The following is a 26,967-nucleotide window of genomic DNA, read 5'->3' as shown; positions in this document are numbered from 1 at the left end:
ATATTATCTCTGATGTTTTGACAGCCACCTCACTTTATCATGCCCACCGAGTACCAGATCTAGCATTAATACCTGTGATTAGATTCATTTAAACAGTGCAAAAGTTACAGACAGTTAACTGTATTTCTCAAACAGTGAAATGGCGCCCCCTGTTGTCATTGATGTATCTGCGTCGTGAAGCCACTCTTCATCACGACAGTTAAAGCTCACCCACGGCAAACGCGTTTCAAAGACATTTGTGCTGGTGATAAATGCGAGCTAAAAGAGTTAACGCAATCATCCGGTTGGACTAGCATTATTTTGCAAAATGGGAATAGCCGATGAGGCTGACCGGACTCTGTTTGTCGGGAACCTGGACCCTCAAGTCACAGAAGAAGTTATATTTGAGCTGTTTCTACAGGTGAGTGATTAAGCGTCGTTCATTAGCCTGCTAATGCTAATGTTTTTTCTAATTACTATCAGCCCGCGTCTCAGTTGTTTGGAGTAGCGTTAACTTATAATTAACTTAGTTTGGAGCATTTTTGATCTCGCTTACACTTAATTTGGACAATTTTTCCAAGAGTATTATGTAATTTATATTGGTTTGCTGGTTATATTAATACACAAATACATTTTAGCTCTTGTCATTCATTTGCATTAAGTCTTTCTTTTCATTAATGCGACGTTAATTTACAATTAAGGCAAGCCATTTTAACAAATAAATATCGCCATAGTTCCCCATGTGATTAATTGCAGTACATAAAAAGTATTATTTTTTGTAAATTACAAGACTTCTGAAATATAGGCTAATTTTGAAATACAAATGATACACTATTTATTTTTTATGCTTTATTGTCAACAAGTAGCATGTACAGTGCCATACCTCACTATATAAAAACACATGTCACATGTCTCAACAAAAAAGGAACAGTAAAAAAAAAAGGAAAAAGAAGAGAGGGTAATAAGCATCTTTTTACAGACAAATATATGTTATACATTTACATTTCCATAGGATATTATTAATCAGTTTTAATACAGAAAAATATACTTTGCAGGTCAGCACCCTTATTTAAACATTATAATTATTATTGTTTTTATTATTACGTGAAAATGTTAAACGAGGAGCATATATTAATTGCTTTACTATTTTTAGATTGATATTACATCTACATACATTTTAATCTCTTTCTCGAGGTTTGCCTTTTGCAAACTTGCATTTATGAATGTGAAATTTACATAAAAATAACGTTTATAATAAAACCAACATCCTTTAAAGAGTGGTCTTTGATATAATAACCCAAAATCACATGTTTATAAGATAATGAAAATGTTTTTTTAGATATTATCAGTAATACATTATTTAGCCTCTCAGAATCCACCAGTGCAGGAAACACACACACACACACAATGGTTTTTCCTGCAGTGTGTCTTGGCTTAAGTAAAATTAATCAGAAGTCTCACGTGTGTTTCTCTTTCCAATAGGCTGGGCCGGTGATAAAAGTCAAAATCCCTAAAGACAATGAAGGAAAATCAAAACAGTTTGCGTTTGTAAACTTCAAACATGAAGTGTCTGTGCCCTACGCTTTAACCCTGATGAATGGGATCCGTCTGCACGGACGGCAGCTCAACATTCAGTTCAGAGCCGGTACCGATCTCCTCCTTTCTGCTTTGTGTGTTTACTAGAGATTCAGAACTGTCTAGCATTTCCACACACACACACTCTTTTATGAGTTAGGAACACTTCCACAATAACCTTTAATAATGTGTCATTAGAAAACGTTGGTGGAAGAAATAATCCTAATAACGTCATGCTGGAATTGTATACAGACTTAATTTTGATGTCATTTAGTTACTTGATTATGGTCATTTGGTGAGTGATTGTGTACAAATTATAAAAAAAAGGGAGATAAAATCGTCTTTGTTTAACTTGCTCTCCCACTGAAACAACTTTCTGCAACTCTGAAGCAATGCATCACAATATGGGGAAAAAGAAGTTGTAAAATGGGTGTCACATTTACTTAAAAAAAATAAATAAATAAAATATGTGATTTGTAAGACCAGATGAATGTTCATCTCAATCTGTGTTGTTTGTAACAGGCAGCAGTCATCTCAGTCAGGAAGGCAAAAGTCCAGCAAACTCTCAGAACCCCAGTCCAGCAAACACACCAGCTCACCGCGGTGGAAGGTAAGCTTCGATTAATGCTGTGATTTACAGGAGTGATCCTGGCACAAGATTTCACCTGAGACCTGTCACCGTTTACTCACAGCGTGTCTCTTGACCATTTGTGATCGCATTTCATCAAGTGGAGGGTTTCTGATTTCATGACCGCATGTTCTTAAACTATAAACTCATCAGAATAATATATCCAGAGTATAATATTAGAGGTGTGCAGAATAATTATACACTACAAATCAAAAGATTGGTGCGAGTAAGATATTAAATATTCAATTAACATGTTATCTGTCACTCTCATTTTTGAACATAGACTTGTGCATGATCCAAACCTATCTTTTTTTTTATACCTAAATGAACCTAAATTCATGACTGAAAACATTTTGAAACATGATTTTGATGTACCATTTACATGGTCATGCAATGTTTGATTTTAAAATGGGTTTCAAAGGATGAAGTCTGAGATTTTAAGTTTTCAAGTGATATATAAGTTCTGATGGTGTGATCAAGAAAAGGTCAGACAAAGGTCAGAACTCCTGTTATGATGGATGGTTTTTGAGGTGCACTCTTGCCATAAATTAATCTATTACTTTACCTACATAGATATCTTACCAATCTTTTTTATAATAAAATAAAATGTATATATTTAGGAGTCTTAGACCTTCCCAACGATATATAGTTTGTCATGATTAGATTAGGATTTATTTGTAATATTAGTGAAGTATACATAGGCATCCCACTGAGGGGACGAGTGACAGTTAACAGGTTTTAAATGGATTAAAACCAGCAATATTGTGAAATATAACAATTTAAAATAAAATAATTCAGTTTGACCTTTTTTTTTTTATGTGATTTTATACCTGTGATGGAAAAACTACATTTTCAGCATCATTACTCCAGTCTTCAGTGTCACGTGATCTTTCAAAAATCATTTTAATTGGCTGATTTTATTATTTTTGTTTGAAACAGTTGTGCCGCTTAATATTGATATAAAAACACCACACTATTATTTTTTAGGATTCTTGATTAAATGGAAAATACAATTAACAGCATTTTATTAAAAACAGAATTACATAAATATGTGAGTTTTTATATATATATATATATATATATATATATATATACACACATACATACTGGCAGCAACTTCTGTAACAGTGGTGTACTGTCTTGGTTCTTGGGGTTTTATCCTGAACTGTTGTAATTTTCTATTCTGGCAGAACCCCTGAGCAGCTGGGCTCTCCGTCCTACTCTCCTCCGCAGCATTTACAGAGATCTTTCTCTTCACCTGACAGTCTGCAGAGACAGGCCTTGGTGAGAACACCTTCTGCTCATTCTCACACTTCTGTTAATGTTAGACCAGACGTTAATGTTCTTGCTGATGAACACTTGAAAAAAGAAAAGACAATTAGCATTCCATCACTTGCTCAGCAATGGATGCTCTGCAGTGAATGGGTGCCATCAGAATGAGTTCAAACATCTGATTAAAACATCACAATAATCCACAAGTAATCCACAGCACAAGTCCATCAAGTCTTGTGCAGCGAAAAGCTAACAAATCCATAAAGACCTTTTTAACTCCACACAAAATACGAGTCCTCTTTCTGTAATATGACTTTCTCCAGTGAAATTAATCTCCTCTGAATCGGAAGAGAGATGTGCACATATTAAAAACTTGACTTGGATTTGAGTGGTGTGGATTATTGTGATGTTTTTATCAGCTGTTTGGACTCTCATTCCGACGGCACCCATTCACGGCAGAGCATCCAGCAAGTGATGGAATGCTACATTTCTCCAAATCTGAAACAAACTCTTCTAAATCTTGGATTTTGTTTTGAACTATTTATGTAAAATCTATTTCTTAAATATGCTCTGAAGCATTTAAGGTCATCACTCACTCACTTTTCTTTTCTTTTTTTGTAATAGATGAACAACATGTGGCAGGTTCAGATGCAGCAGTTGCTCCAGTTCAATGGCGGTCTCCAGCAGGGCACGCAGCAGCTGCGCAGTCCTCCAGACAGTAATCACTGGCAGCAGGATCGGTCCGGCCAGCGCGGTCATCGCCACCCTCACCAGGACAACAACAACCATCCCGGCAGAGATCAGCGGCACGGCCACAGCGGGAACAGCTATGACCGGCATCGGCGAGGTGACTTCTATCACCATGATGACCGCAGCGGAGGACACGGCAGGAATTACCCTCCTGAACGACGGAGAGACTCTAGTGAGGGACGATGGAAACACTTTTAAAAGCTTTTTAGTTCTCCTGTAAGCATTTTTAATCAACTGTTTTTATAACCTTTTGTTATCCTCCTAGATTTTAATTGTTTTTATTTTGTAGATTGCATCTCAACTGTTTATAAAAAAAAAGAGCACATTTTTGACATGAGGTTCAGACATTTCGACTGGGATGCAAGAACAAAAAAAAAATATATACAAAACTAGTAATAAATGGGCCATTTTGTGTGCTGACCTGTTTTAAATCTATATTTTGATCTCAGGGGGGTACTTATGTTTATATCGTTTTTATTTGTAAGAATGTCCTTTTTGAGATGTATTTCTGTACACCGGCAAAATGCATAAAAGAACAAAATATGGTACATTTCTTTTTCTCTAGCAAATTTGTAATTTCTCAGGATTTCTCATGAAAAATAGAAAACTAGTTTTCAGGTCACTTATGTTTGATAAAAAAAAAAAAAATTGTTTTAATTTTTTTTTTTTTTTTTTACTGATTCCGTTTACTTACTACTTTCCGCTTAAGGGATGTGATTAGGATCATGCTGAATATTAATTTGTCAAGATGGTCTTTGAAAATTTGTAACGATAACTAGTTTTAATAACTTTGGTATATACACAATTTTTACTGTCAAGTGCAAGATTTGATTTCATAAAAATCACAGTTTACTCATCACTTTGTGTCTGAATTTGTTGTCCAACTCTCTTATGTGAAAACTGTTGTTTTAATACAGCAAATACTTGTTTAATTGATCTAACAGGCATTTCAGCAGTCTATAGGTGGCGCCATAATTGAAGCATGTATAGTCAGTCAAAAAACAAAAAATTGTGTTTCTCTAAATGAGCATACTTATAAGCCTATGTATGGATTCTAATACTGGCTTAATAATATATTATTCCAATAATGAAATTGTAGGGTAAAGTATGCAAAAGTGGGACAGTTTTTGAATGATTTGCACAGAAGTAAAATCTTTTAATTGTAAACATTTTGAGTTGGAGTTCTATTCATATCAGTTTGGTTGTCATGCTGGGTTCTGGAGCATGAACACTGCTTCGGTAATGGTCAGGTGATCTTCCAGCTCTAGCTAGTTCTGTCTTCCTGGTCAGACCTGAACATTACTTCGCTAGAAAGGTGTATCCTTACAATTTTGCAAAAAACAGGCTTTTTATATACGAACATTTAATCAATATCTAATTTGCAGTTTTGTGTCCTTTTATTTGTGTTCTTTATAGAAAGTTCTAACTTGCTCATAGTTTGGTCAGCATATATACTGCTTATCATCATAGCCTACAAATGAAAAAAAAATCTGCAGAATAAGACGTCATTATGTATTAGATATTAATCAAGAAACGTATTTGCCCACTTTTATACACTTCCACCTTTAAATTTAACTAAATGGTAATTTGTTTTATATATATATATATATATATATAAGTATTATATTTAACCATTTGTCAGACGATTTTATCCAAAGCGACTTCCGAATTAGGACAACAGAAACAATCAGTTGTAGTATTAAAACAACTAAGAACAGAATAAACACTAAAAGATATTAACCGTATTACCTACACACATAAAAAAAAAAAAAACATTGAGTAAAAATAGCAAATACATTTTTTAAACTTAAAATAAAGCTAAAAACAATTCACGATACTAAAGAACCAAAGGCTAAAAGAGTATAATAATGAGTCCACTAAGCCCAACACCTAAAAAACCCCACAGCTACATATGTGTACAACCACACACACATGCATTTTATATATATATATATATATATATATATATATATATATATATATATATATATATATATAAAAAACAAATTACAATTTATATATATAAAATATATAAAAAATTATAGTCTATGGAATATATTGCAGCCAGTGAAGCTTTTATTCTTTTTTTCTTTGATGAAAACGGTAGGCTACATGTTTGTAAAGGCTAGATCTTGAACTGGACTAGTAGTGATACAGTCAGGCATTGACCAGCAAGTGGTCGCGCTTCAACAGCCTCGTGACACCAGGCAGCGGAATCCTTTAATGTCCGATCTGAGGTCATAATCTGCCCTTCCGAAAGTGCTTTAGCTTCCATCAGCGGCTCCCGGTGCGCGTGAAGCCGAACATCCCCACAAAGCTCCCGGATGCAGAAACGCGCTGAGCCCCGGGTCTGTGCATTAATCCGCGGAGGATCGGGTTCTAATGAAGCTGCTGTCCCGGGAAACGCGTTACCGAGGAGCTCAGCCTCTGCGCGTTCACCGCTTAATTGATTGAGCTGCTTGGCGTCCGGGATCCAGAAAGCGATGGCTGCTTGTGGCCCTTCACCGCCGCCAGCCTTTCACCACTCTATTCAAATCCATATATAATGTCTCTGTAAGTATACGATATACCTACATGCCTATATAGCCTATAACTTTTAAGAAACTTGTCAATCATAAAATAAACAACCTTTAAAATGTATATCCTTTTCTTCATTTTAAGAGAGTTGAAATTATATATATTCTTAAATTCCCATTTTCATTAATACATGTGCTGCACACACACACACACACACACACAGAGAGAGAGAGAGAGAGAGAGAGCACGCTTTAATATCATGACCCGATCTCTTGAATGTGCGTTTCAGTACCACGATTTTCTTTCAATTTTTTGTCGTAGGCCTAGCTACTAATTATACGCAAAAAAATGGACTTTGGCGTGCATAATTTATGTAGCCTAACTGGTAGGTTATTTATCTATCTATCTATCTCTCTCCATCCATCCATCCATCCATCTCTAGTTCACAGGTGCCACATGAACCCACTTCCCACTGTACAGTCTGTTTATCTTGAATTCTGTTGTATCCCTCTGTTTTAAAGCTCGCAGCAGTTGTTCTCATTTCTTCCCTTTGATCAAGATCTCCAACCAGAAAGAGCTCAAAGTTTTTCCAGTGGAGATCTCCAGATTTCCTTCACATAATCCCTCACGCTTTGAACGCGGCGGCTGTTATCTCGGATCCTCTGCGAGTTATATTTACTCGCATACATGGGAAAATGATAATCATTTGGACAGCAGAAACCCGAGCCTGAGCTCGATGAAGGAGTTCAGTGCGCCACGCACATCAAAGCAGCTCCATCTGTAATAAACATCATAATGTCAAACTAAACTGCTGCTGTCTGGAAAGAGCTGTCCTTCACACTCGTTCTGCATCAAAACCGAGAGAAATGTCTGTTCACCTCCATCATTTCACACGGTTAACACTGTCTGAACTTACTGACACTGATATGACAAACAACTGTCGATACTGCCTCTTAATTCACAATATACTCTTACAGAAGCAATGCATGGAAAACATTTTTTTTTTTTTTTACAGAATTTATTTATTTATTCGAATTTTACTTAAAAAATTGGGGAGAAAGAAACTGATCAGAAATGCCACTGGAATTACAGTCTATGTATTTCTACAGTTAGCCTATATAAATATTCATAGACTCTCACTCTTAAGTACCTTTTGGATTTTTTCACATTTATTTTGTATAACCTAGCGCCCTCACGACACACGTCACTGTAAAGCAGCCTCAAATAAAATATATTTTTCCCCTCCATATCTGTGACTAACACAACTGTAGGCTATTTTTCTTCTTCTTCTTTTTCTTTCAATTTGCATCAAATTGCCTTTGCTTCAACTCTAGAAAACAACAAACAGTTTAGTCTAGGATAAACAACAACAACAAGGAAATGCGTTTCGTCTGCACATTTATCAACTAAAGTTATTATATTCGTTGCCTTAGTTATTCTTTAAGTGTAGGCTATGATTATTGACAATCGAATAGCCTATTTGATTGCATTATTACACTTGATGTTTTTAAGCACAAACAAACAAATCATTATTTATCATGCAGATTTATCACAAGGTTGTGTCTCCTTCCCGCTGTTATCACAAATAGGCAAAACGTTACAATAAATAAATAAATAAAAGCCTAGGTAAATAATGCCTTAAAATAAATGCATTTTATTGATTTTTAATGAATGATTTTAACTTACATAACTTTAATTATAATTGTTGTGAACGTTAATAAAACGTAGGCTATTATAATGTTAAACGTTATATTTGCGCTTTTCTGAGACCCTTGTCCTGGCAAGTGAAATAGTTGCTTTACTCGGTCGCTGAAAGTTTTAAGACACGCAGGAGTTTCCGTGTCGACAGAACTTTTCCACCAACAGCAACACAAAATAACCACAACCGCCTGAATGAAATCATTCAATCATTTGTCGCCTTTTCTATTTTGATGACTTTAACTCTTTTGTATAGGCTACAAATAAGCTAACGCCTGCGTCATGTTTACTTAAAATGCATTTTATCATGAATGTGTCAGAATGAGTTTCAAAACTCTTTTCTCTTGTAAACAATGCATCATTCAACACTGAATATCGCCTAATAAAACCTGACCCAAACTAGATCAGATTTACGATTCTAGAGAGAAAAAAAAAAAACTTAGGCTACATTTTAAATAGTAGCTAAAATAAATAATCTTACATTTTGAATAGTAGTTAAGTCACCAAATTGTTTCACCTGCAGAACATTGATGTATAAAATAAAATACTACAAATAAATAAATATGCATTTGTGGGGTATTATTTCCTAATTTCTACAAAAATTAAACTATCACAACAGTATAGCTTATAAGAAGAAGAAGAAAAAGCAGAAGAGATGAGTACTTCATACTTCAGTTAACACATGAACCGTAATTCAGTGTCATGGATCGTGGATATATATATAAAAAAAAAGAAAACACACACACACACACACACACACGGAGAGACCCGGTTCATTGTTCTTCTGTACAGTGAGAGAGTGAGAGAGAGAGGGAGAGAGAGGGTGATTGACGTGAAGTGTGTCTGCTGTTGCACACACAGTGCAGTAGTGACAGGAGAGTTGGTTTATATAGCGGTGACTCAGAGCGCAGCGCGCACTCGCTGCATGAATGAGCGCGCGGGAGACACCGAGCACAGCTGCAAGAGCACGCACAGCCGATCAGATGAGATGTCGATTTAGATCACTATCTTACGCTAAAAGTTGTACACTACTTTGAAGAAGGCGATTATCAGAAGTTTTGTGGCGAACGTCATCTGGACACTATGCACTGTCAAGCCGAGCTGAGAGTCGCGAGCAGCGCGCAGCTGAAAGCCGCCAGAAGACGATACAAGACTTTCATGATCGACGAGATCCTCTCCAAGGAAACTTGTGATTACTTCGAGAAACTTTCTCTTTACTCGGTTTGCCCCTCTTTAATCGTCAGACCCAAACCTCTGCATTCATGCTCGGGTAAGTGACATAAAAACTTTCTATTTCATTTTATTATTATGTTTAATTTCTTTCCGAAATGTTTTCAAATTTTGAATGGACGGTGATATCCCTCACTTAGACTTCCTTTACTTTCCTTTTATCTTTTGTATTATTTATTTGCCCTCATATCTTAAAACAAAAATACAATTACACTGCAAAACTTTCAACCCATCAATACCGATGCATTTTACTTGTTTTGCCCGTTTTATTGAAATTACTAATAAAGAAAATAAAGGTGAAAATATAGCCATAGTATGAGAAGAAATTGCACAAATTATTAAGCCTATTTAATGAAAAGCATGAAACAATGAAAGCATTGTTTATAATGAGCATGCGACATTATTTTATAAAAAAAGCTATTAAAAATATATATATTTCCACTCTTGTTGTTTTTATTTTATTTTATTTCATGCATTTGTACTATTTGCACAGTTTTAAAGAAATGCTTGCTTCGAAACTGTGTAGCACCTATTTTTTCTTCTCATAATATGTTCATATTAGTAGCTTAATGCAGTAGTTTTTAAAACTAATAATAAACGAAACTAGTCATTTAATTTATATTTTGTTTCCAAATTCTGTATAGGTTACAAAACGGCCAGGAAAGCGGTATAGTTAAGAGTCTACATTATATTATATATATAGAAGTTCAGTAGGCTATTTGAAGCAACTGCTAGGAAATCGATATCGGTATTTTCCCCTTAATTAAACAATTCGTCATGCTAAATAAAACAAGCGATTTTGTATCATACTCATAGATATTAAAACGACTCCAGCTCTCTTTACGCACTCTTTAAAGCGCGCTTTATCAAGTTCCGATTCATATTCCAATTTAAAAGTTAAAATAGTAGAAAAATATCAGTATTTAAGTTCAAAACCTGTTTGTAGGTCGTGAATTAAATTGTGGAGTAGACTCTGTATATGTGATGAAGTCGTTTACTCTCAAAAACATAAAAGATAATAGTACAGCTGAAAGTGGTATGACTTTTTGGGTCATAACCTATATATATATATATATAAAGAATGTGATAGATTTACTTAAGAGACCTTACGATTTGTACATCTTGTCTTGTATTACATTTATATTTACAGTAGCATTGTCTGATTGGTGGCTGTTGTATATAAATTCATTCATATGCCCTGATTATTATTATTTTTTTTTAATTAATATTATTATTTCCACCATATATACCTCACTGACCGCAGTCATGACAGTAGGTGATAGCTGAACTCCACAGACAGACATCCCTTTGAAATAGCATCACTTCTCCTTGATGATTTATCATGGCACAATGAGATGAGACTCGTCATATTTCATCTTTAAATGTTTTAGCCTACCGTGTTTTGACCGTTTTTGCCTCAGTGACCTCAGGGTATTGGTGTGCGCACATTCCCCAAACTGCATTTGTTTCATTCATTTAAACTGTCACATTTATAATGAGTCGGGTATCTGTGGTAAAATAATGACATCTTCTCCTCTTACTCGCCCCAAGGAACACAAACTCTTGGAAGCCACAGGACATTTATCTATTTACAGAACTGTTGCCACACTCTTGACTATGCAACATAGGATGCAGTCAGGTATGACATCCTGAAGCAACAGGTGCAGTGTCATTCCAACATAATGAGGAGCATTGTGTGAAGTTCACAAGATGTTGCAAAATGTTCCTGGCATGCCATTAATCCAGGTTGTAATGCATCAGGGACGCATTAAAAAAAAAACAAAAAAAGTTTGACCCTCAAGATCATGATTGCATCATGGTAGTGTTGGTAGCAGCACCTGTGTAATTAGGTTTAAGGGATTGATTAAGCACATTTGTGAATTCTCGCAGCAACTGTGACCCATCCAAAGGTTTAGCAAGGTCTTAACTCTCTGGTTTCGTATGTGATTTCCCAAACAGCGCCCCACAGATCAAATATTATTCCAGTTGTCATTTAAAACTCACTGTTCCTTATACTCGTTGCACATAAATGTTCCCCATATTAACACTGGACATGTATGCTGGCAGTTATTCATACCAGGCCCACCAATGCAGGCCATTTTCTTTTCTTTTTACTGTAGTTATACAACCAAATAAAATCTGGTCCTGTAAAACTAAGTGCTGTATGTTTGCGAGCTTTTCATGTCAGAATGACTGATCTCACAGCAAATCTCATTTTGCATTGATGGATAGTTTTAGGTACATATTGATCTTGTTTCACAACACTAAAGCACCAAGAGATTTTCCTTCATTTCACAACCAGGCGTCTCCAGATCATATTATAATGATGCTCAAAAAGCCAATACTGCAGATATGATACTTTCTGAAACCTTTCGAAATAAAAGTTCATTGACATTATTTTCCCATGAAGAATCTTTAACATCCATGGCATCTTTCAAATGATCTTTCAAATATTCACAAACTATTTTGACTGAATGCAACCAAAAAAAAAAAGTTTTTCATAGCATCGCTGTTTAAACTCCTCTTGGATACTGGGTACTAATTACATGCAGTGTTTAATTTAGTAGACAAATTTATCTAAAGTTATTTAGCATCTGTGTTTGGGTGCAAACTTCCAAACTATAGCCCAGAAAAGTGCAAAGTATCCCTCTCCAGACCTAATGCGTGTTGACAGAGAGCATCTTCACTCCCTCATACCTGCTGTGCAATTTGTGAAATCAGAGACCTATCCTCTAAACGGACGGGATCATGATAAAAATAGCTTTAACAGGTCACTCGCTTTCAACAACCCGGCAAACACAGACGTACATGTTTAAGCGCGACAAAACATGCATGCAGATGTATACATACGTAGTATTAGGTCATAAACATGTATGCCAGAATAGGCAAGGCACATTAACGCACGCATGCTTCCTTCTGTTTGTTCATCCAGCTGTGAGATACAAGGCAGTGTGAGAGTTTTGGCAGGCCGGGGCGGGGGATAGAATATCCAGCCCAAATATCAGAATGCTGCACACACTGTGTCTTTTCAAGTCGGAGGGGTGTGAGATATTCTATATGCCAGCACATCAATGGATGATACTGCTTAATATAGAATGTAGCTGGCATTAAGACTGGCACTTACTGAAAGGCCAATGGCCCTGGAATCTCCCACATTGAGAGAATATCTGTCTCCTGTAAACTCTGTCACCACTAGGAGCCGCTGTAAGACACGGCAAAATACAACAGGCAATTATTCAAAAATGATACGGATAATACGTATTGAAATGCATATTTTTCTACCTTATTTTCTCACATAGTTTCTGCTTACAAACTTTAACATGACTGAATTCAACCCTGACTTCTCATTAAACAAGTTTGTTCACTTGACTAGCCTACTGAGTCAAAATATTCGGTTACAGCAGTCACTGACAGGCTAAATCATCTTTAAATGTAAGATTAGCCTATGTGAAATTCAAACATATTAAATACATCCTCTAATATTACACAGCCTAGTTGCACACACCTTTCATATCCGTTTGTGTTTTAAAGCGGCACAACTGGGTTTTGTCTGTAGGGAGTGTTTAACACAGCAAATACAATCATCATATATACCCACGATTACAGTAAGATCGATGCAAGCCTTGTTCCCGAATGTCCAAAGTAAAGTAAAGATGCAGTGGGCTTATTTAATAACTTCTGCAAACACAATCAGTCTCGAGTCACGCTGAAAGCATCATCATGCAAACAGCAATATTTAGCGTAGGCTACATGTCTATAGCCTGTAACAACTGCAAAGCGTCAAATGTGTAAACAATAGGATTTATGAGATAAACTCAATAAACAGATTATGAAACGCACATGCCAGACGTCGCTTCCCGCGTCTCATAGCAATTGGCCGCCGTTTTTCGCTAGATATTTGCATAATGTTACAAATTTCTCAACTTTTGGATGCTTCACTGTAAAGTCCACAATTCACTGTAAGCACAAAGCTCAACATAGAAATTAGGCTAATTGAAAAAGCCCGCTCTACTCAGTGAATAAATCCGGCACTACTTTCACGTATCTTGTATTAGTCCGCGGACTCGCGCTCTTTTTTTATTTTTATTTAATAATGGAACTGACACAGTCTTTTATCATTTCATCTGTACTGAAAACAATCCTTGGAGATGTCAGTATTACTATCATATACAGTAGTACTATAACAATAATAATTTAGCTGCTTTGCCGATTGTTTTGAATTTGTAATGGATTGTTTTGTTTTTTCTTGGCGGAAGCTTTAAGGTAACACATATACGATTCTTAAGAATAAAACACAATTCAATATTTAATTTCCTTTTTTTTTTCAATTGTTTGAGTAGCAGTGTAACAAGAATTAAAAACAATGCAAATGAACCCTTCAGGACCCCTCAACTTTTTGCCTTTTTTATTATTTCGAATGTTTATCGTACTCGCGTTGACAAAGGTGAGGCCTAGCACTTAAGAGTTTCTCCTGAGAGGGACGCACAGCATAATAGCAGGTTTTGATATTTCGTTTGGAGACATGTCTCTCGTCATAACACGGGAAAGGCTTTTAGGAACATTTTTGAAAGGAGGAGATACAGATACAATCATAGATAGTGCAATCTCCTCTGACAGCATGCTGAAAAACAACCTAATAGGAGGATGAGTTTCCTTTAGAGGAGCAAATGATTGAGAGACAACCGTCCACACCTTGCCTTTACATTGATCCACTGCAGACAATAAAAGCGGATGTCTTTCAGATGAGAACCAATTATGTTCACACACACATAAACAAAACACACAATTATAGATGCATTCTGTCACAATTGTCAGACCTCACCCATGATGCAACCCGGAGGGTGTGGCTACAGACATTTATGGAAACCTATTATCTGGGTATTATGGATATCTGTTGTGAGATCTTAGCTTTATTCCCTTTGGGTAATTATGGAAGCCAAATAATTCACAGGGTACTGTTTCGTGTCTAAACATTTAAAAGTAATACGATACACTGCTTAATGTTTTCCAGAGCTTAACGCTTTTTTACAGTCCGAAGGGAAGTTGTTAGATGCCTGGAAGACAAAACAGTCAAACAGAGCCAAACATATAAAGCTATCAGCTGCATTATCAATATGCTTGAGCAGATTCAGCTCAAAATCTGGCTTGCAGCAAGGAAGATCTGGAAAAATAAACTCTTTCCATTCACTTGCAGAGGCTGAGCTCCACCGTATGTATTTTTGTATTATGTATTAACTTGCCGGAGAGGTTTAATAGATATTGAGAGATAAAAACTCAAACGAGTGATGAAGCATTAAATCTGTCACCACTTGGCACAACCAAAACACAGTGTACCGTGTTACTGAGAGTTCAAATGCACATCCAGTGCCAGATGAAATCATCCCTCTGGAATCCAATCATTCAAGGAAAATAAGACAGGACTGAAAGAGCGCAATCAAGAGCTTAACGTTTGCTACTGTTTTCTGGCCATCGGTCGGCAAATGCACCAAGAAGAAAAACTGTTTGAATCATTCAAGTAAGTTCGTTAATTAACAGGGATCTAGGATACAATTAAGAAGCTAACCGATTGTCTTTATAACTGTCTAAACGTGGATCAGAGACATAGGTCTAACAGGTCAATGATGCATTTGCTGCAAATGTGAGAAAAGCAGATGTTCCAGAGTTTTAAAGCGTTTCCATTTCATGAAAAAGAAAAGGTAATCAAAATGATATAATTCATAAAATAATTATACAGAACATGATGGCACAGTGTCAGGAGACTGGATAGATTAAAACTGATTGATAGGCATTACAATCAGATCGTTGGGATGGATTTTAAAGAAAGAAAAGGGAGGGTGAGAAAGAAAGACAGAGAGATGAGCCAGAAGGGATGTCGTGCCTGAACGTGTTGCATTGATAGCAATGAGATCATCCTGTGAGTGCATACATGTTTGTGCATTATGTGTGTGGAAAACGTCTGCTTTCACTACTCTGTCCTGTCTCTCCACTATATGTTGCACTTAACAATTGTGTTGTTTTTTTTTTTTTTTTACTTCAAGTGTATATGTCATTACAGGGCTCCCAAATCCTAATGGCATTATGAGCCATTCATAAAATAGTTAACTTTGCCTATCAGGAGCGCTTTTATCTGCATAAAAGCCCTAGAGCCAAAGACTTTTGAATAGCATACTTAATGAAATATACATGTTTTTGATGTTTTGCCACCAGATTTAGAATTAAAATGCGACAGAGATTTCATAAGGATGAATATCATTTTATTTCAGTAACTAAAAGGCAACAATTCAAGTATGTAAGAGAGAAATTGCACCCAGTATTTGCAGTAAACTCCAAACACAAACGTTAATGTTTTTATATTTAATCAACTTCTGATGATTATGTGTCCCTCAGGCCATATTCAGTAAGGAAATGATTTTCTTATTATAAAATATAAGGCTTTGTCACAGTCATTTATTTATTTTTATCTGCAAGCAATCAAACGATTAGATAAGACATCCCAAGCATTTACCGGGATTAAATAAGATTGCAACCAATTTGCTTATGAAATGGACATGACATCATGTATTAATTTCACCAAACGCTCTTTCATTCTCACCTCACTCAATAAATCTCAGGATCACTGTTTCTTTGCTTGACGACATCTCTCCTGGAGGTATGATATGCTGAAGTGACCTCTCTCTGCTCAGACGGGCCCCGTGTTGCATTTTATGGACTCTGGCGTCTCGCTGATGTCTGAAAATAAAAAAGAGAGAGAGTTAGAAATATTACAACTGTAAGGGAGACGGTACAGATGCTCCAGGTAAAAATTATTACCCAGAGTGCATTGAGTTGCTGACAGCGTGTATCATAGAAGAGTCATTATCCTCCCCGAGTTCAGAGTAAAACAGCGGTTACATCACCAGAGCAGACCTCCGGACCTCTTAACACTTACCTACACTATCAGAGAAGGTGGGCCGACAGCATCACACGCTTTGAGTTCACTCGGACGTGACGGCTGTTAAAACTCCAGCTCACTTCAGCAGCTTGTGAACTAGATTTTACAGCGACGCACGATGTGTGATAGGCCTGATAAGAGCAGAACTGTTCCTAAAAATACACAACATTATTGATACATTGATGATTTCCATTATTTATTAACATTTATTAAGTGTATTTGTATAATGAATGGAGTTAGTTAAATATTACAAATGATTTTTACAAAAAGATTACAAATATATATACATATATATTTTTTCTTTCTTTTTGCATAAGGTACAATAATGAATCAATGAAAATTATGGTAACATTAACAGTAACATTAATAATAATAATATATTCTATAATAATATTTTTTTGTATAAATCAGATATTTTTCTGAGCAGATCATGATATATATATATATATATATATAATTAAAGTTAAATATATTTTAAATTAAAATGAAACTTAAATGGTTTTAGAAAATGAAGGAATACACATGAAAATTAATTTATTAAATGTATTAAATTAAATGTTGTCATAATGTGCAATGATGAATTGATCTGATTCCAAATTGGCAGTAGATAATGAAAGTTTACAAAGAAACATGTTTTGGAATTTTTCACAGTGTGAAGCAACGAATCTTGCAGAATGCAATCATTAATATTTAAAATTGTAAATAGGAATTTGCTTTTATGTTCACTTTAAGAAAGCAGAGCAATTATGCTGTAAATATTGAATCGGCTCTTCAAAATGCACATCATTACTGATTCATTAAAGATTTCTGCCAACAAACATGGTCAATATTTGACTTCTATCAATAGTAACCAGACCATTATGCTCCCTGTTTGCTCCAGCAGGCTCTGCTCCTCTGAGATCGTACCCTCTCCTGTCTGTGATCACACACCAGCCGCCCAGCAGCCTCCCGCAGATCTCTCAGCCGTCTCCTCACCTGACCCTTCTGTCACCCCAACACCCGCTGAGCTCCGAGCCCACGGCCAGCGAGACGCCCGTCAGCATCAGCAGCGAATCAGAGACGGAGCACAGCACCCCGCGGCTGAAGAAACCCCGCCGCAGCCGCACCATCTTCACCGAGCTGCAGCTGCTGGGCCTGGAGAAGAAGTTCCAGAAACAGAAATATCTCTCCACTCCAGACAGGTCAGTGTTTGACGAGGAAGCCTCGCACTGCTGGGATTGCTCAATTGAAGCTTTACGCCTGATTTGACATTTTTAAGGCCCGCGTCTATCCCTCATAAATGGTTATCGAAAAACTGGAAATATGTTACTTGTATGAAATTATTTATTTGTTTGTTTGTTTGTTTACTTATGAATGCAAAAAATTTAGAAACAAATATTTCATTTGCAACCCAAATTAAAGACATAATTATAATAACTTTTATTAATTTATTATTATTATTATTATTATTATTATTATTATTATTATTATTATTATTATTATTATTATTATTATTATTAATATTATTATTATTATTATACATTTCTAAATGGAACATTAAATATTTATAGTGGAATATATGACATCGACATTATGAGGATTGTTTGCTATTCTAGGTTCACTTTTATTTATTTATTAAAAAAAAAATGAAAAAAAACAAAAAAACAAAAACAAAAGAAAAACAAATACATTTGCAGCCCCACAAAAAGTTAATTTAATATTTATTATTGATCATTATTAGCTACTTATATAACATTTGTATTTCTGGGAATTGATTGGAACATAACACATTGGCATATATATATATATATATATATATATATATATATATATATATATATATATATATATATATATATATATATATATATATATATATATATAGATTGTGGGGGAAAATTATTCTTGGACTGATTGGAATATAAAATGCAATAATGAATCTTGCGCAATGAAACCATTAACATTAAAATGCGTTGATTTTAAGAAAGCAGAGTAATTATAAAATACTATAAAAGAAAATAATTCTTAATTCATATAAATCCAGAAATAAACACATTAAGCAAATCACTGTTAGCCAAACTATTACATGGCTCAGTGTTGTATTTAAGACGACAGTAAGATTTTAACCGTGCTTTGAATTGCAAAAGCCTTTAAAAGAAACACTACCCCATTCAAGACAACAGGGCCACAGGCCAAGAACAGCAAACAAAAATTATTACATTGATTTCATGCCAATCATTTAAAGCACACGCAGGTGTATTTAAAAAACTTTGGGCCTTTGTACAATGAGATGAGGTAATCTACCTGTCGTAGGTCTTCTCTCACGGGACAGTTTTTGGCCATAACACATTTTCCATTTCATTTCTGGCTCTGCGTTTAGATTTGGCCGGAGTGGATGTGTTTCCATTATGGCCCAGAGTGTGCATTTGAGTAAAATCAATTCTGTCCCACCTACAATGATTCTGAGCATGTCTGCCACACACACACACACACACACACACACACACACACACACACACATTCTGTGAGTTGTTGGTCAGACACAGCTTCAGGACAGATCCTGTCCTCCAGCAGAGGAGCTGTCAGAGATAATTGTCTGAAAACTGTCAGCACCACCAGACATGCAAAGCACAGAAAACCACCACCACAAGACTTCCTCTCAAATAACCTTTTTTTTTCTATTATTATTTGTGTGTGTGTGTGTGTGTGTGTGTCAAAAATAACTCTCTTTAATTTTCTTAAAACAAGAAAGATGCTGCATCTGACTCAAAGTGACTTTGTATGTGCATTTAAATTAAAAACACATTTATAAATATAGATACGCATTGAATTATTTATGAATATTATTTATGGCCAATGGCTGTTTTGGTAATCAATGTAAATGTAAACCTAAATGTTCCCCCTTGTCTTAACAATAAAATTGGCAATAATAATAATAATAATAATAATAATAATAATATATATATATATATTTTTTTTACCAGTATGCTATTCAGAATTTAAAGTAACTTTCTCAGTAGTTGCACACCTAAACTTGACACAAGCTTGCAAAGCTGGCCTGAAAGCGTCCTGTTTTGTTGGTTCCAGTCAGGGTCGGTCTGTGGAGGTTTTGGCTGAAGGCTGCTGAGTTCATAGCAAGGTCATGATTACGCTCTCTCTATCACTCTGTCACACTCATCACGGCCTGCAGCTCCCGCTCAGGAATCAGTTAATTAATTCACTGCTGAATGAGAAACAAGCGAGGGAAATTCCTCATCTCCTGGCACGTTTGAGGAATGGGCCTCAGGTTGGTCTTCTATCAATCTCAAAGACGACCTGAAGGTGTTGTGCTGTTTTTGGCTTGTCCTCCTATAGGCCGCACACTCAGAACATGAAAGCAATGAAAAAAATGTCGCAATATGGAGTTTAATGATTTATTTCGTGACGTTTTAATGGTTTTTATGAGGCAGAGATGATTATAATCATCTTCATCACCATTATGAATAAATGTCAGAACCCAAACTGAGCTTAAATTAGGCTTATAGTTGCAAGGAACAAGCCGACGGTGGAATGCAGCAAGTGTGTGTGTGTGTGTGTGTGTGTGTGTGTGTGTGAGTGTGTGTGTGAGTGAGTGTGTGGTTTCTCTCTGAAGAATAATAAGCACAAACACATAGGTGCTTTTCTTACCACCAATTATTGTAGAGAAAGCAGCCACAAATGATAGACAGCTAGATGGTTTTGTTAAAAAAAAAGAATAATAAATTGTTCCTCACCACTTGTAGTCATATGTTTTGCTTAGTTCTGTCAAACGATTAATCGCATCCAAAATAAAAGTTTGCTTTTACATAATATATGTGTGTGTACTGTGTATATATGTATATATATATATATATATATATATATATATGTATATATATATATATATATATATATATATATATATATATATATATATATATATGTATATATATATATATATATATATATATATATATATATATATATATATATATATATATATATATATATATATATATATATATATATATATATATATATATATATTATGTATATATAAATACACACATGCATGTACATATTGAAGAAAAATATGTTAGGTTTATATATTAAATATATTTATATTTAATATAAATTATATGAATGTAAACATATACACATAAATACATGTAAATATTTTCAAAATATATTCTGCATGTGTGTGTTTATATAAACATAATAAATATACACAGTACACACACATATTATGTAAACAAAAACTTTTATTTTGGATGCAATTATTCATTTGATAGAACCATAATTCAGCATGATATGACAGATATGACTCTTAGCAAATAAACAAATACATATTTCATGTTATATATATATATATATATATATATATATATATATATATATATATATATATATATATATATATATACAGTATATATATATATATATATATATATATATACAGTATATATATATATATATATATATATATATATATATATATATATATATATAACTAATACATAATTTTATTCTGTGAGACTGGCATGCGAGGGGCACACTATAATACAGTGTAATACAGAGTAGGACATAGATATTTGATGCAGCTGCACAATCAAAAACAAAAACAAACCTTGTTTCGTTGTCTCGTACACTACTTGGAAGGAAAGAGAGGAAAATGAGATAATGGACAGATAAAGAGGAGGAGACGGGAAAGACCAAAGTCAAGGGCTTTTGAGAGCAAGTGTTAATCTGCTCATTTCCAGAAGATCTCTCGGAGAGGCCCGAGTGAGGAGGTGCGTAATCCTGCTTGGCCGCTCGGAGCCACTTTGAAAGTAGACGGAGCACAAATCTGTGCACTTTTTTGATATCTGTCTCTCTCTCGCCCTCAAATCCCATCTCACATGTCCTCTCTTTGCCTATCATGTTACAGCAGACCAATCGCTTCATTAGTCATGCGCTGCCTGCCCAAGTGCCCCGAAACGAACCTCTGTTGCCTTCAGGCGAGTCAGGAGCTCCATGACTGGATTATCTTATCCTGTAGAGATAAAGCGTGATGGCATTCCACGGGAGGTCTGCAGTTACATTCGGCCTGGGAAGACTCTTCAGTTCACAGCTTGGCAAACTCGTTGGATATGTCATGCCAGCTTTGGGAAATTTTGCAGTGATTAGATATACATCTGCACTCTTGATGGCCACCCACTGGCTTTTATGCGTAAGACAACAGGTGACTTTGGGATTTCGGTCAATTACTTCCAGTTCTGAAGTTTGCCGCCGTTCTCGCAGTTAGCCTTGTGTCTTGAGGTTGGGTTTTCTTCGGGTCAGAACAGATTCGTAGAGTTACTGCTGCCTACAGCTTCATAACAGACATGGATCTTCAGAAGAGTCTGATTTGGGATCACCCCCACATATTTGTGTGTGTGTGTGTATATATATATATATGATTAATTAGCAATTTATTAAGCAATATTTAACCCATGTGATTGAATCTCAGATGCATTTTTTATCTTCTATGTTATGTCAAATACTGAAGGTGATTCAGTTATCTCCCAGTCTGAACAATTCTTTCTGTTATCTAGATTTTTTCTTCATTCACATTTAGCATTTTGAGGCTGTTTTTTATTTTATTATTTAATTTTCTATCAAAATCACTTAATATTGTCAGCATTCAGCATTTCAAATCTGAATAATTTAATTTAATTTAATTTAATTTAATTTAATTTAATTTAATTTAATTTAATTTAATTTAATTTAATTTAATTTAAATCACTTCATATTCATAATTTTCTATGCAAATGTTCTGTTTTATTTTATTTTAAATTAAATGTAAACCTTTAAACTACACATTCAATAATAATGAATAATAATTATAAAAAAAAAATAATAATTATAAAAAAAACCTTAAACAACATATGGAACAAAGCAATTTACAATGACCCCCATATTCTAATTCTTGAATAATTTTTGCACTGAGCGCTGGTTTATTTCTGACATCCTGCACTAGATTTTTAGGCAGTAACTATCACATCAATATAGCACTCCTTGCGTAAGGTGCTTAGAAAACTTAGATTCACAATTTAATTTAATAATGGTGACACAATAAGAACAATACAGTCTTCTAAAATTAAACATATACCTCTAAGGTGCATAAATATATATTTCCCCACATTTTGGCTAAACAACTCTGTTTTGAAAATGAACTTTGACCTACAATTATGCATTACAATTCTCCCTCCTTAGGAGGCTCACAAGGATTTGGAACAGAATGTGTTTGATTTATGCACTTTTCTGAACTCGTGCTTTTATTGTACATGTGTGCAGATTGGACCTGGCTCAGACTCTGGGACTCACACAGCTCCAGGTGAAGACATGGTACCAGAACAGACGCATGAAATGGAAGAAAATGGTGAGTCAGAAGAGCCCGCTCAAGGCTAACACCGCAAGGACTGTCTACCTTGCGAGCTTAGTTCGTTTAAATACTGTCGTCTTGTATCACTAAAACATCTGTGTTGAAAATCCACCAAAGCTTTGTGTGTGGAAATGGAAACTCTGAGACATATCATTAAAAATCCATTAAACAGTTTTGAGCTGCCCTCCTCAGCACTCAATCCAATCAGTGCGTGTAACAGCGAAGACCCCGGGCTGCTGGTTGTGCGAGTGATGATTTAAAGGACAGTGCTGGTCTACGTCAGCGCGATCAACCTCTCAAGCAGGAACAAAAGATCAACAGAACGTTCACCTCTGAGATAAACGGCCACAAACGGCCAGCTCATATGGCTATATATCATCCCTTAATCACTGCAAAAACCATCCTCACCTTTGACTAGGCCAACATTTTTCACAGCTCATGTGTGTTCATGTTTCTCTAGGTGCTAAAAGGAGGACACGAGGCTCCTACCAAGCCCAAAGGCCGACCAAAGAAGAACTCCATCCCAACCACAGAGGAGATCGAGGCCCAGGAACGGCTTGCGGCCAAACTAGTGGAGGAGGAGAGGCTACGAGCCGGAGCGGAAGATGAGGTCTTCCAATCCCAACCTCAAGATCTCAGTACGTCCGCTACATCCGAGTCTGTCTGTCCAGAAATCCCGGAGCAAGAACAAGCCCCTCCATCTCCATCAGAAGCAATGACGACCAGCTAAACGCAGCCGTGCTGACGCACAACCAAAGACAGCTACTGAAAGACTTTGATGCTCTCTGGACTTGAGAAGTTGAATGGCTTCCCAAACCTGATTTTGAGTTGACGGTGGCCTCCCAAATGCGGTACTTTAGACATGCAAAAATGTGTGAATGTCATTGCAAAACAACAAAACATTCAACCAAGTGGCTTGTATAACCAAAACCGATAGAATAAGCACACTTCTCGATGAAACTTTTTTTTGGTATACAACTGGACACGTATAAGTATTTGGACGCATTCTGGTTGACAGACTGTGGATCATGTTCATACCTAGTTAACAAAAATATGTTCTAACAATGTTTTAATAACGTTCCCATTAAGTTATGCAAACATTATTTCTCAATGTTCTCTGAATGTTTTTTTTGTTTTTTTTTTTAAAACATGTCCTTGATTGATTGAATGTTAAGAGAACAATCCATTTGATCATTTAGCAGACATTTGGGGAATTTTACTTTTGAATGTTCTCTGAACATTCTGAAAATAGTAGTAACATTTAAAAAAACAAAACAAATGTTAGACAATGTCCAACTAAAACTTTTCAGAAAACAGTTCCATAAACAACGTAAAGATGTGTTGTGCTATCATTTCAAGAGCATAATTAATGGGATAATTCACCCAAAAATGTTAACTTCTTTCTTCACTGACTCATTATCATGTCGTGTTTTTCTCTCTTCTGCTGAACACAAAATAGCCTATTTTAAAGAACTTTGATAACCATTGATTTGTATAGTATTATTTATCTTTCATTCTATGGAGGTCAATGCGTTTTCCTTTTAGGAGGCCTGAAAAAAAAAAAAAACATACAAAAAAAAAAAAAAACGTGAATTTTTGAAAATATAAATTTTAGTGTATTACGTTTAGTCTATAGGTATATGTGCACAGACGCAAACTTTACAAAGTGACATCGCCAACTACTGGTCTGGTCTGTATTTAAACAGTATTTTTTGTTGTTTCACGTATTCACATGAACAAAGATCTTTTCGATAATGTTGTCATCTGTATGCAATACTTTTCAAAAACACAAAGCGAAAAGGTTTCAGTTTTAGTTCGTCGTTGTCATGTAAACATACCCTCATACAGGTTTGAAAAACTTTGCGGTTGAGTAAATGATGACAGAATTTTGGGTGAATTATCCTGTAAAAGGCTAGATAACTTTAAACAAATGTTCAGTTAACATTACTAGAAGAACATTGAGAAAGTTCTCTGTTAGCTGGAGCGTGGACTTCATAAAGTCACTAAAAATTAATTTGAACCCATTTGCAAATTTGATATAATGCAGGCATTTTAGATTATGCCTAAGTGTCCAGTTACTTTCCACTATATATGGTGATGCAGTGATCTACATTGCTTTAAATGTTTCTGTCACACAGCTGCCTCTCTGAAATGTATTTTATAAAAAATTTCAAGCCATTTATATGCTGCCAGATCCGCCAACGTATAAAACCGAATCACACAGACTGACTTTCTGCAGTACAGCACGTTCTATGTGGACAAACAGTACGTTTTTTCTGGGTACGTTCCTCTTTTTGCCTGTAAATATTAGCGGTTTAATTGCGCCTGTAGTTTACGGGGCACCTGTGTACTGTTGCTTGGGATTCTGCGCCAAAACACACATATCTGAGAAGCTAAAGTGCCCTTTGAGGTGTTTTTTTTCCCTTTTTTTACACATCTATGAAGCTGCTGCCATTAAAAGTTAATAGGATGGGTTAGTATGAATACCAGTGTAAACATGTACAGAGTTCGGGATTTCGCATGAGAAAATGTTGCTCTTTTTAAAGCAGGATTGTCCAGTTTGGGTAAAGATTAGCTTTATCCATTCAACATCTCAATGGATAAAGAATTTGTCAGCTTAGTATAGAAAAAGAACATCAATTTTGAGAAAACATTAAAGGTAGTATTGATTTAAGTAAACCTTCCAAAGTGCCCTCTCTCTGCCAAACGACAATGTGTTTTCTCTGTTCCTGTTTGCAGAGAAAAATTGTTTCTTTTGTTCGTTTTATGCTTCGACTTCGTTGTATTTCAACCGAATCCTTTCTTCAAATCACTTTTGTGTGTGTGTATAACCTTTGCACGGCCGTTTAGCGCTATTCTTTGAGGCTGAAACACATGATATATGAACTCCCAGATGGATCATGCTAGCTATTGTATGTTTCGTCCCATTTCATTCCCTTTGAATGAAAAAAAACGTTGAGCCCTTTTCCCCCACTGTGGAGCGGCGCAGTATGACACCACTAAGTGCATGCTGGTTTTATTACTGTAAGAAAAACCACTTAATCTGTCAGGGATGCAAAGCAATTAATAAATCAAACTCGCACTAGTAAAACCTGCAAAAAAACACAAAAATCTGTGGGACATGTCGAAGCCCGCGGGAGCTCTGCACATGCCTACAGCTGACTGACGGCCCACAAATACATCATCACAGCCTCCTCTATTCTGCATGTCATAAGCTCCGTTCCCAACCGTTGTTGCCTTTTGCGAAGATTTTATTTTGTATAGTTGTTTTTTTCTTTCTTTTTCTTTTTGGCTAACAACAAATATTGCAAATATATTCCTTCTTTGATATAAAAAAACACTATTTTTCTGGTGTACATACTGAATTTTATTGGGTGAGTAGTTATTTTGTATTCTTTTTTTTTTAGGAGAGGACTATATAGATAGATATTTGACGAGAATATCTTTTTCACCCAAACATTCTGTAATTTTTATTGTATGTGTGTGTGTTTGCATATTTAATAACAATGAATAAAGATGCCATTAATTTTGGAGGTCTGATATCATGATTTTAGTTTACTTTGCAACAGTTTTCAACTAAAATTGATATCAAATTGAAAATAAATAAATAAATACAAAGAAATGGCAAGTGACACATTAAAATAAATGTAAAAATTTCAATTTGAAAGACTAAAATAGTATTACTACACTTACAATAAATAAATAAATAAATAAATATTCTAAATTGTTTCCTTGCACATATTTTTATTCCATAGAATTTCCCAGAATGCAACACAAAAGCCAAAAGCCATCGCCATACTCACTACATTCACTTACCAGAAATGCTTTCAGTTTGCTACAGTATATTGCATTCATAATGGTCAAAAAAGAGGGACATGTTTATCCTGTCAACTTTTAACATTTTTAGATACATGTATTTAGGTTCCATGATTAAATAAAAGATTAAAAGTTCACACAAGTTACATTTTTGTCATCATTTGTCCATCATCATCATGATGTTGCAGACTC

The 26,967-nt window shown here is 35.2% G+C and overlaps 2 protein-coding genes across 3 annotated transcripts; both read left to right on the top strand.

Annotated features, from left to right (window-relative positions):
• The first annotated feature begins 209 nt into the window (after positions 1-209).
• Positions 210-5,063, top strand: LOC127977528 (RNA-binding protein 7). The gene is made up of 5 exons (XM_052582431.1): positions 210-400; positions 1,462-1,624; positions 2,077-2,164; positions 3,373-3,466; positions 4,079-5,063. The coding sequence occupies exons 1-5, from the start codon at positions 308-310 to the stop codon at positions 4,400-4,402; spliced, it is 762 nt and encodes a 253-aa protein (XP_052438391.1). The 5' UTR covers positions 210-307; the 3' UTR covers positions 4,403-5,063.
• A 4,271-nt stretch (positions 5,064-9,334) lies between these two features.
• LOC127977526 (homeobox protein BarH-like 2) lies at positions 9,335-26,905 on the top strand. Of its 2 annotated transcripts, none has more exons than XM_052582429.1 (4): positions 9,335-9,689; positions 17,461-17,761; positions 22,872-22,956; positions 23,420-26,905. In XM_052582429.1, the coding sequence occupies exons 1-4, from the start codon at positions 9,503-9,505 to the stop codon at positions 23,687-23,689; spliced, it is 843 nt and encodes a 280-aa protein (XP_052438389.1). In that variant the 5' UTR covers positions 9,335-9,502; the 3' UTR covers positions 23,690-26,905. The 2 variants fall into 2 exon arrangements, with proteins under 2 accessions (XP_052438389.1, XP_052438390.1); XM_052582430.1 differs by having other exon boundaries at positions 9,347-9,689; positions 17,464-17,761.
• The last annotated feature ends 62 nt before the right edge of the window (positions 26,906-26,967 follow it).

This window comes from Carassius gibelio, chromosome B18, assembly GCF_023724105.1.
Source record: "Carassius gibelio isolate Cgi1373 ecotype wild population from Czech Republic chromosome B18, carGib1.2-hapl.c, whole genome shotgun sequence".
Taxonomy (NCBI): domain Eukaryota; kingdom Metazoa; phylum Chordata; class Actinopteri; order Cypriniformes; family Cyprinidae; genus Carassius; species Carassius gibelio.
Note: the sequence above shows the minus strand (reverse complement) of the source record. Positions and strands in the feature narration are given on the sequence as shown.